General features: G+C 33.9%; 1 protein-coding gene and 1 pseudogene across 1 annotated transcript; both read left to right on the top strand.

Annotated features, from left to right (window-relative positions):
* Nucleotides 1-1,051: 1,051 nt before the first annotated feature.
* On the top strand, nucleotides 1,052-12,156 carry EMB2279 (pentatricopeptide (PPR) repeat-containing protein). Its single transcript, XM_086458716.1, has 9 exons — nucleotides 1,052-2,972; nucleotides 5,428-5,619; nucleotides 6,269-6,350; nucleotides 6,481-6,672; nucleotides 7,188-7,301; nucleotides 9,391-9,481; nucleotides 9,586-9,743; nucleotides 9,891-10,322; nucleotides 11,659-12,156. The coding sequence occupies exons 1-9, from the start codon at nucleotides 1,537-1,539 to the stop codon at nucleotides 12,064-12,066; spliced, it is 3,105 nt and encodes a 1,034-aa protein (XP_086314842.1). The 5' UTR covers nucleotides 1,052-1,536; the 3' UTR covers nucleotides 12,067-12,156.
* On the top strand, nucleotides 3,716-3,797 carry LOC147390716 (U6 spliceosomal RNA; annotated as a pseudogene).
* Nucleotides 12,157-14,065: the final 1,909 nt, after the last annotated feature.

Here is a 14,065-nt window from a genome sequence, read left to right as displayed (position 1 = left end):
CTTATAAAATTTAATTTTAGTTACAATTATGTATAAAAAAAAAAGGAAATTTTTTGCAACGTTTCCAAGTATTCATCTTTGAATGTTTAGGAAGCATAGCAATGTGGTAAATAAGGTTTCTTAAGTTTAGGTTACATGTTTTAATACTCCAAATATAAATTTATACATTTAATTCTTGAAAAAAAAAAATCGAATTTTATTAATTTAATGTGAATGTATCAAATCTTTTCGAATGTGTCGGAAATGTATCATTTTTTGAGAAATTTGAAACATTGAAACGACACGATATTTTAAAGAAAACCCTAAAACTCAGGGTTCATTTAGCAAGACCCTGTGGTAGGATCTCTTAAATAGAGATATTCTATTGACATACCAAATTATACTACAACACACCAATCCTTTGGGATTTAATACATCTATATTGGTGCGTTCTAAGTAAAAATCATGTGGATTAATAGATGCTCTTATTAAATAACTTTAGCTTGTGGGTAATCTCCATTTTGTGAGCGAATCCAATTTACTGTTTATTTTAATTCCCAAAACATGTTTTTCTAATGAATTTGTCGCTTTTATAATCTACAAATTCGTGAGTTTGTCACTTTTATTAGCAATGAATTTGTAGATAAAATACTAGTAATTTTGTCATATTAACGATCTCTTTGATCATGAAAGTGATGAATTCACTTGAAAAACATGTTTTGGGAATTAAAATGAACAGTGTATTGAAACCAGAATTTTGACATAAGGTGTACACATTTTGAGAAAGATCCCTTATGCTGTGTTTGGATTGAGAGAACAGAAGAGAAAATAAATGAATTTCTCTCCATTTCTCTTGATTGGATTGTTAAGTGAGGAGAGAAGAGAAAAAAAAATGTGAATTTTCTCATTCCAAAAATAAAAAGAAGAGGAGAGAAATGGAGAGAACCCCTTTTAAAATATTTTATAATTCCAACTATGCTCTAAATCTCTTTTAGGATATTTTAAAATTTCAAAGGTGTCCCAAGTTCTCTCTCGTCAATCCAAACATTATTGAGAGAAATTGAATTTTTCTTTTCTTCTTTTAATGAGTTTCTCTTCTCTCCGTTTCTCTCAATCCAAGCATGGCATAACTGTTTCACTTAGATTGATGTGTAATAAGGAAAAGTTGGTGTGCCAATTGGAACTTCCGATGAAGAGCATTCGAGGTGAAAGATAAAAATCTCCAGTTATTGGCAGTGGTAGTGACTGACTAGTGAGTGATATTATCCGAAACAAGGTTTCCAGTTCTCCCATCTCTCTCTCTCTCTGTAAGTTTCCCTCCATTTCATTTCTGGAATAATAAAACAGTTTCGAGTTCTCATCAGAAGTTAGATGGGATATGTTTTTAAGTATAATCTGAATAAGATGAGGTTTTAATGATTATTATTTTCTTTGGTTTGAATCTTCTTTCATTATTTGATGATGAAATCAGCAACAATAGAACGATGATGGGTTGATTAAAATCTCAGTTTTTTTTTTTCGAATTATTCTGATATTTTTGGGGGTTAAACTGATACAATGGACACAATTATGACAAATCGACAAATGGGTATCTCTGGTTTGGAAAGAATTGGGATTTTGTCCTCCAAATATTATCCGAATCCATATTTTCTTCATGCGTTCTCCGTTTCTCAGAAACCCAATTTCGGTATTGTTTTGAGAAAAAAGAAGGCAAACCACAGTTGTATTTTTAGTCTAACAACTCCCAATGGGGGAGGAGGGTCTGAAGATAATGGTAATAAGTTTCTTGAGACACAGTTTGGATTCCAACCCACATTTGAGGAGTATTTGAAGGCTATGGAATCAGTTAGGACTGTTGGTGACAAAACCTCTATTCGAAATGCCAAAAGACATCATCCGAGGGAGAGTTCAACTGTCGATGGCATTTCGAGGGAACCCTTTGCGGAAGAAGTTGAACAAAGTGTGGAGTTGGGTTTGGAGCGGAGTTCACATCAAGAGAAAAACACCATTTCCATGGAGAAAGGTGGCTCATTGAAGAATTCTAGTCCATGGATTGGTCAAGAAGGTTTGGTTAGAGAGAAATTAGGTTTTAGAGAAAGAGGTAATCAAGTTTTGAAGGGAAATAGTAGTACTCATGATTTGGGTCAACGTAAAGTGGGGTATAGAGGAAGTGTCATGGATTTAAGGATTGGAACGGGAGTGGGAGAGGATGACGGTGATGGGAGTTCAAAGAGAATAAATGGAAGATGGTTGAGGGAGTCGGGGTTTAGTAGGAATATGAAGCATCGTGAAAAATCCGATGCTATTGAAAGCCTTGGAAGTGATGAAGACTTGGAGGGAGGTGGTTTGGGTCGTAATGGAAATTCCACAAAAATGCTAAAGAAACAACCGACTTCAAATGTGTTTCATGTAGAAGCCCGAGTTAATAACCTCGAAAAGACAAATGAGTTTTCTGGCATTAGTAAGAGAATGCCAGAGAGGACAAGAGTTAATGTTGGGAAGTTGGGTGAGTCTGAGATTAAAAACGGTTTGACTGATAAGAACGGATTTTATAGAAAAAAGAAGCTGGTTGATATTGAAAACAACACTGTTATACATGAAAAGGAGTTATTTGGCATAAGTAAAGTTGAAAGGAAGATGGGTGGTTCTGAGATTATTAGTAGCATGGAAGGTGAAAGATCTTATGGAAACCAAAATCGTGTTAGGCTCAATGGGGGTGCCTTTGAAACTGGGAAAGTTGGATATAGAAGCAATGAGATACATGTTAGATCGGATGGAGACCATATTCAAGCTGAGGATACTGGACGTAAAATTTCATTAAAGAGTGGGAAGTTTACTAGAGGCAATAAGGTTTTCATGGAGGATGTCAATGAGAATGATTTGGAGTTGGAAAGAGCGGCCTTCAAGTCTTTCGAGGTATTCACAGATGTTAGGGACAAGCCACGTATCGCACGGATGGAAATGGAGGAGAGAATCCAGAAACTAGCAAAGTGGTAAGTTATATGCATTTGTTTTCGGCAATTTTTTCTTGTTTAATTGATGTTTGTTTGCACATTTTTTTTTTCACTTGATGAGCAAAGTCTGCATAGGTCTCTCTGGTTGTTAATAATTAATGATTTGTAATTAAATATATTTTTCTTGATGATTTTTTTAACATTGAGGATAGAGAGATGGGTGTTAATTGGTTTACTTTAAAATTTTGAATTGAAGAAATAGCGGAATCAGAACTGCCCACGCTTCGTCATCTTTCATTTTTTGAATTTAATTTTGAATTATTTTGTGATTAGAATGACTCTTTGTCATGACCCAAAATTTCCTTGAATAGATGACTAATGCAACATGATTGGACACTCCAATGTTTAGAATAACTAAAGATGCAGTTAAGGCGGTTTGCATCTATGAGGTGAAGCATGAGCCTCATTTTTTTTAGATGCTTAGAAAATACTTAAAAAATCATAAAAAGATATGAAAAAAAATGGAATTATCATATAAAAAATACAATAAGCATGAGAACTCTTATTTTCTTATGATTGAGCAACACTTTTGGCCGAACACCTGATGTCAATGCATCATCAACATTATTCACTCCTTGAATAAGGCATAAATCTTAAAATTCAATAATAAAACAAGACAAAGTTAAGTATCTAATCTTAGTAACTAAGAATTAGCAAGCTTATGAAATAACAAGCAATGAGTTAACAAATTAACAAGAACCATATCCCATTCACACACAACAGTTAACAATAAAAATTAGCATAAAATTGGAACGATACAAAGAAGATTAGCATGGCCCCTGCGCAAGGATGACACACAAATACTGATTAAAAAAAAAAAAAAACAGTGAACAATAAAAATTGACAACAATATCCTATTGCTCATCAATCAAGACCTTCTCTCCCATATTCGTTATCATCATTGGCATAGCCATCCATTGTGGTAGACCGTCCTTTCATCTTTGCCATTCGTCTCTAAATATATTTCTTCCTATTCTTTATCCTCTAGTTGCATTAGTGCCTCTCCTTTTTCCTTTTTCTGTTATATGCATAGTAGATTTTATTATATATATAAAAAAGATAATGTAAAAGGTACAAGCACCCTGGTGGTTGAGAAAACCAGCCAAGGGTAGAGAAAAAAAGGGAAATGCAAAATAAACAAAGACCCAGAGATCCTAATCAGAGCTAACAACCAAACCCCACTTGAAAACAAGATATTCAAATAATATGCCCATGCATCCCTTACAATTCATATGCCAATGTAGCAACGATGCTTTGATGGTATGCTGCATATGCTAGAGGTCGTCTTCTCTAATTTCAAATACCCTGCAATTTCTTTCCTTCCAAATGCCCAACAAATAGCAAGCATGAGCATTGTCCACAAGATACTTTCTTTTTCCAAGCCATTTAACTTCTATTTTAGAGTTTTTACTTCTTCTTTTTTCCGAAAATTAATCCTGTACTCCTTTCAGTGAAATTCATCCCACCACTCCTTGAACATTTCCTCAAAGCTTTCTTCTTAAAGCCATATGTTTTTGTAAATCTGAAAGGAATATGATGTCCATTGCACTTGCCACATCCAACTGGCAATGGAGTATGATCTGACACAGGTCTCATGTTCCTTTTTGGCTGAGGTTTTATCGATTTGCTATGCAAGGCCTTATCATTAGGCGCCATATGTGCTTGGTGGGGTTGACAAATGTCACATTGGAAAGGCTATGAGGTGAATTTTGGTGGGGGTGATTTTGGAACTAGGTGATATCAGGTGTGTCTGGAAAATGCATCCATTATAATATTTATACTTTTTTTGAAATATGTATAAATAAATAACTAATATATCCAAATAATTAGAACATGGAGAAAATTATATGTGCCTATATGAAGGTGCTGCTATACTTTGTACATTAAAGTAAGATAATGTATAGATGCCTAACAGATCATGATTCATTTCTATTAATGAATGAATCTTATGTGTAGTTTATGAGTTATTTTTACAAGCAATTTACAATTTTTCTATTTTTATACACTTAAATGATATTTTTAGATAGCTTTTTCAAAAATGAATATTCAGCTGATCCTTTCTGTTTATCCAAATATTTTTCCCCCAAAATTTGCATTTTTACACTTGAAGTTCGATTAATTCAGTCAAAATATCGTTTGAAGTTTATTTGAGTAACTTTAGTGATCCATCTAATTAGAACTCGTAGAAGGGTTGGGGTTAAAGAGAAATCATGTTGAGTTTGGGATGCTTAGAAATGCATACTAGATAGTTGACGGCTGTATGGGGAGCTTTGCTTGTCTAGCGATGGCTCTATTTTTACCTTTGGATTTCTATTTGTGTTTTTAGTGCTATTATAGCCTTCAGAAACAACTATCTCAAAATATTATCTATGGATAAATTGATTTTATTGTTTAGATAATGTTTTATTTACTTTAAAGTAGTTTTTTTTTAAAGGTTGAATGGAACAGACATGAATGTGCCTGAGTGGTTGTTCTCTAAGATGATGCATAATGCGAATATTAGATTCACGGATCATTCCATTTTGAGAGTTATCCAAATATTGGGTACACTGGGAAATTGGAGACGAGCGATACAAGTGATTGAATGGCTTCAATCACGTGAGCGCTTCAAATCTTATAAGAGCAGGTACACTTTTGTTATTTCTATTTCATTCATAGTATTACATTATGATATTCTGTATATTTCCATGAAATATTTCTATTTCTAAAAGGCTCAACAAGAAATTTTGACTGAAATTTTCTTTTTGTATATATCTTGGTGAGATTATAATTCATTCATGAAATATTTCACTGAACCATAAATTTTAATCAAAATAATCAAATTTCAGGCATAAGAATGCAACAAATTTCACGATTGTGTTTACACGATTAGGATAGTGTGTTTCTTTATGAGTTCCTTTTCATGAGTCTATGGATCCTAACCCATTCATAAAATAGTAAAAAATATAAACTTATAATAGAAAAAGCTTATAAATTACACATAATTTTCATCATTAATAGAAATGAACTCATTTGGACACATTTTATGCATATTAGCAAGTTCACATGATCATGCGCAAACAATAGTCACTGTTTTAGTAGTTGGATATATTGTACTTTAACATTCATATTTGTATTTAAAAAATAAAATGTATAACAATGTATGAATGTAACACTTAATAAATGTCTGGGTTTTGTTTAGAATGCTGCGTGGAACTCAAAAGATGAGATCTATTATGATTATGTATGCCTTTCTTCTACGAAAATCTGATTCCTTCCACACTTATATGAAACAGATATATTTACACCGCTGCTCTTCATGTACTTGGCAAGGCAAAGAGACCTGTGGAGGCGCTTAATGTATTTCATTCAATGCGGGTAATGCATTTAATGCATATTGCATGCTTAGAATTGGTTCATGACGAGCGTCTTAATTTTTATTTTCTAAAAGTAAAAAATAGAAAAAACACAAATGTTAACTGACATTACATTTAAACCTTTCATCCAGCAAGACTTGTCCTCGTATCCCGACCTTGCAGCCTATCATTGTATTGCCGTTACTCTTGGACAAGCAGGATACATGAAGGAACTTTTTGATGTTATTGACTGCATGCGATCTCCTCCCCCCAAGAACTTCAAGACCGGAGTGCTCGAGAAATGGGATCCACTGTTGGAGCCAGATATTGTTGTTTACAATGCTGTGAGTAATGTCCTTGCTATCTATGCATATAGTGGGACTCAATGGTCCCAGACAATAGTTCTAACTTCTAATCAATAAATGGGAGAGCATCTATGTGGCAGCACATGTTGGAACTCATCACTCTCGAAGGGTCCTTCCTACAAGATTTCCCAGGCCAGACGTTGACTTGACCTGGAGAATCTTTTAGGCAGGACTCATCGATGGTGTCCTGCTTCCGTAATTTTCTGCTGATGTCTTACTGTGCCTTTAAAGCTAGGATCATAAACTTCTCCTTGTATATTGTAAGATTAGAATAAAATAATACTGTTGCCAGATGTGTAATTTTCCTTCTAGGAATTTGAAGGGCAACATGGGCTTAGACCCATAGCTCAGTTGGTTTGACATGTTGCAAAACGACTTTGAGGTTATGGGTTCAAGTCCAGCTTACCCATCAAAAGTTTTGTTTTTTAAGGACAACATAATTTGTTCTTGGTTTCAGCTGGTAAGGAATGGCTTTATTTTCCATCCCCGTGTAGGTCCTAAATGCTTGTGTTCGACGGAAACAATGGGAAGGGGCATTTTGGGTATTGCAACAGCTTAAACAACGGGGTCTACAGCCTTCTAGCACAACATATGGCCTCGTCATGGAGGTACTAACTGCCTTCTCATATTAATATGTTGCTACTCTCTTATATGTTTTGAACTTAGATTACGATGAAATGAAATTGTTTGTTAAGTATAGTATTACAGTAATTTTTTTTCCCTTTTTCTTAAGTTGTTGTAATGCCAACTTTCATTCTGAGTATTGTGATAGTCGTGTGGGATTCCATTTGGTTTTATCAAATTGAAACACTACTACTTCTGTCCAGCTTTTGAAGTTTTGTTCTGAACTTTTTCTTATGTTATACATGATTCATTGACTCATAATGTGTGGATTTTCTTTTATTTTGGTAGAATATGGTTATTGTAAAATCTTAAAGCAACCAGTTTCCATTTGATCGAAGGCAATTATGTGATCTTATACATAGGTAAGGTAAAATCATGTTTGGACCACTTGGAATGATCACCGAAGCTTCAATATGCATCCAATAGATCAACCACAATCACCATTGGATTCCTCATAGAAAAGTAACCCTTCCACTTATGGCCAAACTCAGTAACAAGTGATCAATGCGAACAGATGGTTCAAAAATGACAGATCTGTTTTTTTCGCAACGTTTTTTTTTTTTCTTTCAATTTGCTGCCAAAAACATCACAGCTTTCTCAGTTCAACTCCATATCACATGCAATTTGGTTCAGAATTAAAAAATAAATAAAATAACCCTCTCTTAGAAACAATGATGTCAGCACATTCTACTGTTGACATCATCAGATGCAACAAGTGAGGAGAACTCTTTAGTCTCGTAATTTCTTTGGATTTGTCTCCAGGGTCCTCTTGATCTTGAGCTCTAATACCAAGTAGATTTGTGAGTATTTTAAGGTTAGGTTTTAGAGGAGGAGAAAAAGAGATGGACAGAAATACTCTCTCTTTCTCTCACACACACACACACACACACACCACACACACACATCATCTAAGAGAGCAGCTAATTATAAAGGAACCATTAGAATACTCAAAATGCCCAAACTACCCTTATAGAGTAGGGGTGTCAATGGGTACCCATTTTCCCGGAACTGAAAACCCGAGTTCCGGTTCCCTTTTTATTGTGACCGATTAGAGTCGGGTCTTATATTGAACTGAAGCAATAGGAACCGGAACTGTTAGGTTTTATCCAATGGGTACCGCGGGAACCTAGAGCCGATTTATTTCTACATTATTTATGATTTAAGGTTTTCCTATATTTTAAAATCAATACATATTATATGAATTTCTTCAATTTTCATATAAACCATCATCTGAGCTTAAAATGGGTATCTCTTCTAAAAGTTTATTTCTTGTAAAGAAGATCAATTTTAATTTTTGAACAAAAAAATCATTATCTCATACATTTAGTAGAACAAATTATAATTAAGTTGATACTTTTTATATAATATGTTAATTTTTAAAAGGATTTTTTTAAATAATGATTTGAATATTTTTTCCCCCATTCTATTCTTGAGAACTGGGCTGATGGGTACCTGTGATTCTTGGCTGTTCCGGTTCTACTTATTTTAGAACCGGAACTGTAAAAAATATAGTGGTTATGGTTCTAATTACATTAAGAACCGACCCATCGACACCTCTATTACAGAGTATTTCTACACATTGAATTGTGGCACTGCTTTTTCTGCTGTGCCTTGTATGCTACCGATTAGTCTATTATGTGGTTTATAGAAAGGTACCTTAATCAAGTCATTTTCTTGGTCAAGAGAAAAGCTGAGGCCGTCTCGACTGAGAAAATACAAAAAATTCAATATTTTGTACTGTCTCAACTTAAACCGAGATGTCTTGGCTGAGACAGTCCAAGGGTACAAATTTTTTTTTGATGGGTAAGCTGAACTTGAACCCACAACCTCAAACTTGTTTTGCAATGTGTCAAACCAACTGCGCTATGAGTACAAAACTTCAAACAATGGTTGGTAGACCATACTCGTGGTCTGGTTGGTTTGATACATAGTTGTTTGTTTTGTTCATGAACTTAAAATATGCATTTCTGATTCCTGAGTCACTGTATTATTATTATTTTTATTTAAATGTTTGCTTTTGATTGGAATAATTTTTTATCAAATTTATTTCCACAATTTTCCATGGTTGAACAGGTAATGTTTTCCTGTGAAAAGTACAACTTGGTTCATGAGTTTTTCAGAAAAGTGGAGAAGTCCTCCATTCCAAATTCTTTGAATTACAAAGGTATTTTTTGAGTGAGTTTTCCTCTTTGCACGGGCTTCTTGATATGCTTCTTCGTCATGTAAAGGGCTTCTTATATTGTTTATCTTTTTTTTTTTTTTTTACAGTTCTTGTAAATACGCTCTGGAGAGAAGGTAAAACAGATGAGGCTGTGATTGCAGTCCAAGATATGGAAAGACGAGGAATTGTGGGATCCGCTAGTCTTTATTATGATCTTGCTCGTTGCCTCTGTAGTGCAGGAAGATGCCAAGAAGCATTGATGCAGGTTTGCGTTGCATTTTATATGGTTAGATTGTCCAACACAATAACCTTGAGAACCCTATATGCGGGAGTATACATAGACTTACTTATAGATGCTCTCTTGTGGACATGTTATCTTTCTAAATAATTCTACATCTTTTGTAATTCACAGATTGACAAGATATGCAAGGTTGCAAATAAACCTTTGGTTGTGACTTACACGGGATTGATTCAGTCTTGTTTGGATGTGGGAAGTGTTCAAAATGGAGCATACATCTTCAGAGAAATGCAAAAGTTTTGTTCCCCAAACTTGGTGACTTGTAACATAATGCTGAAAGCTTACCTGGAACACAATAGGTTTGAAGATGCAAAAGATTTGTTTCAGAAGATGTTGGACAATAGCAATCACATTAGCAGCAAAGATGATTACAAGGCTAATGTAATCCCGGATAATTACACATTTAATACCATGTTAGATGCCTGCATTGCAGAGAAGAAGTGGGATGAATTTAAGTACATTTATCATCAAATGCTCCATAATGGGTATAATTTCAACGCAAAGCGTCACCTTTGGATGATCCTGGAAGCTTGTAGGGCTGGAAAGGTATTCTTCCAATTTCTCCTGTCCAAATAGAATTTATCTGATTTTAACATATATGGGAGACCATACGAATTCTCAAACTAATCAATGTTGTCAATTGAATCACAATGGAAAAAAGAGAAATTGCAAGGAGGATTCAAATGAACCGGAATTCAATTTTAAAAAAAATCACAACGTTCATAAACATTTTCTCGAAAACTTCATAAAAATATATAATAATGCTTGGGAAGAATGAAGATGACACCATGGTAAGGTGGTGAAGCCTTTGTGTGGTAATACCACAAAGCTTGGATCAAAAACTCACCTTCACACTTAACCTATAAAAAAATTTAAAAATAAAAATGAACAAAAGTTTTAAGGGGAGACTTTTCTATAATTCTGAGGGGTTATTTTGTATTTTTTGTGGGTTTTTTTTTTTTTTTTTTGAGATAATTTTAATTTGGGGGTTTTCCTTTAATTTTAGTGACTTATTTTTAGGGACTATTTGAAATTTTATGAAAAATAGGGTGTTCTTGTAACTATGCAGAAGTATGAAGAGTTAATATCCACTTATTTGTTAGCATTGTTTTCACAAATTAAATCATAATTTATGTGCTCTTTGACATCCCATGCATCTAATCCTAGTACCAAGTATCCCATGCAGTCTTCATTTCTATAATTTATGAATATGCACACACACACACACACACACACACACACATATATATATATATATAGGGAAATGTTCAGCACCCAACATGTTTTGTCCTACATGGGTTAGAAGTTTTGGAATGGGCTGATTTTTGGTGAGGAATTATTTTTCTGTATTTAAATAAAATTTACTGAGCAATTAAAAATAATTTTTGGCTCTGAAATTCTTGGCGCTTCACCCACTCTGTTGATCCTGCTCATGTTGCTCCAGATGGTAGTTCTTTGTATTATAATGAGGTGTGAATATGTTATCGTGATTCTATAAGAAAATTTTGTTCTCCCAACATTGTTTTGGAACTTCCTGTTATTAATGAAATATCAAAGAGTTTTCCTAGCATAATTAAACTTCCTGAATCAAAAAGTTTATGATTGTTCTTTGTACTATAATGAGGTATGAATATGCTATCGTTATTCTATTATTGTGTGCTAAACGAAAAAAAGATAAAAAAAATCAAAAAATCCCGACATTGTTGTGAAGCTTCCTGATGTTGGCGAAGTTTCTAATAATTTTCCTAGCATAACTAAACTTCCTGAATCAAAAATTTTATCAACCAAACTAGTCCATTCTTGTCATTCGATACTTCAGATTTCTCAAATTTTTTAACATTTTACTAAGAAGATTTACCAACTGTTTGCCATGAACAAATAGGGAGAGTTACTGGAGACAACTTGGAAGCATTTGGTTCAAGCAGGTCGGGTTCCACCTACTCCAATCATCAAGGAGAGGTTTTGCATGAAATTGGAGGAAGAGGACTACATTGAAGCCATTTCCTGCATTACAACTCATCAGACAAATAAACCGCATCACGCTTTCTCTGAAAAGGGGTGGTTGGATTTATTTCAGGCCAACGCAATTCGCTTTCAGAAGGATACACTTGTTAGGTTTACACACGAACTGAGCACCATTGTTGCTGGAAGTGATCGGCCTCCACACCCAATGTTACTGAACCTAATAACTTCTTGTAAAGAGTTCATCAGGATCCATAAAACAGAAGCTGAAATAGACCCAATAACCCTTGGAAGAATGGCTTTACCTCAACTAGATACAAAGCTGTGATGAATTTATATTTGGTTGGTTGTATAATATTGTTCTATAGTGTTAAATCAATTATTTTACTATGATAATAGAGGTTCTTTTTATCTGACATTGCCAATGGATTCAAATATGTAGAGTTCTGAAAGATGCTTAATTGACAAAACACGCTTACATGTTTTTTGTTGTAATGGTTGGATGAAATGGGTTTTCGACACATTGTTCAAGACAGGAGTTGCTTTTGATGAACATTGAGGTAGGTAGAGTGTAATTATATCGTCTATAGTTGATCGCCAAAGTTGAATGCTGAAAATTATCGTGATTGTCAGAGATAGATGTTAGAACTCGAATGTATGAAAAGAAGATTACTTTTATCATATTCTTGCCTGTTGAAACCTCAAGGGGTTGGCCTAGTGGAAAGCCGAACCTTGATAAGCTCCTCAGGAAGTGTAGGTTGAATGTTTGAAATCCCACGAAACAATGAATTCCTTGGGGCCATCTTTCAGGTCCAGTTGACCCTTGACTCACTAGTTGACCCTCGACTCACTAGTTGCACGTAGGACATTTTCCAAGGGGGCTGTGCTTGTGAGTGTAACCGTGGTATTAGTCTCACCCTAAGGGTGGGGATAGCCACTGTAAGAAAAAAATATATATTCTTACATGTTGAGAAATTGAATGTTAAGTGTGGGGGAAGTTTGGAAGAAAGAATTTATTTACACTATGTTTGGATTGAGAGAATGGGAGAGAAGAGAAGAAAAACTTGGTTTCTCTCCATGTTTGGAATGACAAAAGAGAAATTAAGATAGCTTCGAAATTTTAAAATTTCTTAAAAGAGATCTAGGGGCAGAGTTGAAATTATAAAATATTTTGAAAGAGTTTCTCTCCAAATCTCTCCACTTTTGGAAAGAAAGAAAACTCACCATTTTTTTTCCTTCTTCTCTATCCAACTTAATAATTGAAACAAGAAAAATGAAGAGAAACTCATTTATTTTCTCTTCTCTTCTCTCCATTTCCCTCAATACAAACAGTCTTAAGGTGAATTTTTCGAAGAGGTAGAAGACAGGTATTGCGATCATTTTAAGTTGGTCTCTCTTAGATGAACACGTTCAAATGTATGTCATCAGCTTGAAAACGAAATAAAGCTGCTCTTGGCATCCCAACTTTTACTTATTACACACTCAACTTCTTAAGTAATTTATGACACCCTAATTAATGATTAAAGCACACCATTCAAACATTAGAAAAGTTCACTTCAAGTTATTACTTCAACATTACAAAGCATTACACATTGAAACAACTTCAACAGTTGTTTTCGATTGGGATCAGACTCATATAAAATCATAACATAGCAACTAGAAGATATTTCCCAAAAATAAAAGTTGGAGTGCCAAGAGCACTTCTCAAATTAAAGGGTATCACAATTATTCAACAAAATCCAAATTTAATTATATAAGTAATCCAAAATTTTACTTTATTTTCAGTCCCATCCTCACCACTAAATTTAGCGGCATAAAAGTCATTTTGAACATGGCAAAGTACATTGAATGATTCCAATTGAAATAATGATATATAGTGGTGTGGTGTCAAATAAATTCAATAAATACCAACTGAATTAAACTTTCTCGTGTAATCTTAAAATTTTCGATCGAGTTTACTGAATTTATTTTATAATATTTAGTAGGATACCTATCGAATCGAGTTTATAATATTCAATAGGATATTTATCGAAATAGGTAAAATAAGTTCGGTCTGAATCTACCAAACAAAATTTATTAGAAAATCTCTGACTTCTTCAATTCATAATTGTTATTTTAACGATTTTAATAGTAATTTTCTTTCATGTTCCTTAATCATTAAATGCAAAAAAGATAATATCTTAAAACCTAATCTTCATTGATTCGATATCACATAATACTTATAAGGAGATAAATGTAAAGAAGAAGAAGAAGAATAAGAAAAGAGAGAGAGATAGTGGGTGTATAGAGTAATTTGATAAGGGCATATATGTAATTTTTGGGTATGA

The sequence above is a fragment of the Akebia trifoliata genome, chromosome 11 (assembly GCF_017979445.1).
Source record: "Akebia trifoliata isolate Shusen 1 chromosome 11, ASM1797944v1, whole genome shotgun sequence".
Lineage (NCBI taxonomy): Eukaryota > Viridiplantae > Streptophyta > Magnoliopsida > Ranunculales > Lardizabalaceae > Akebia > Akebia trifoliata.
This window is presented reverse-complemented; position numbering and strand designations above follow the sequence as displayed.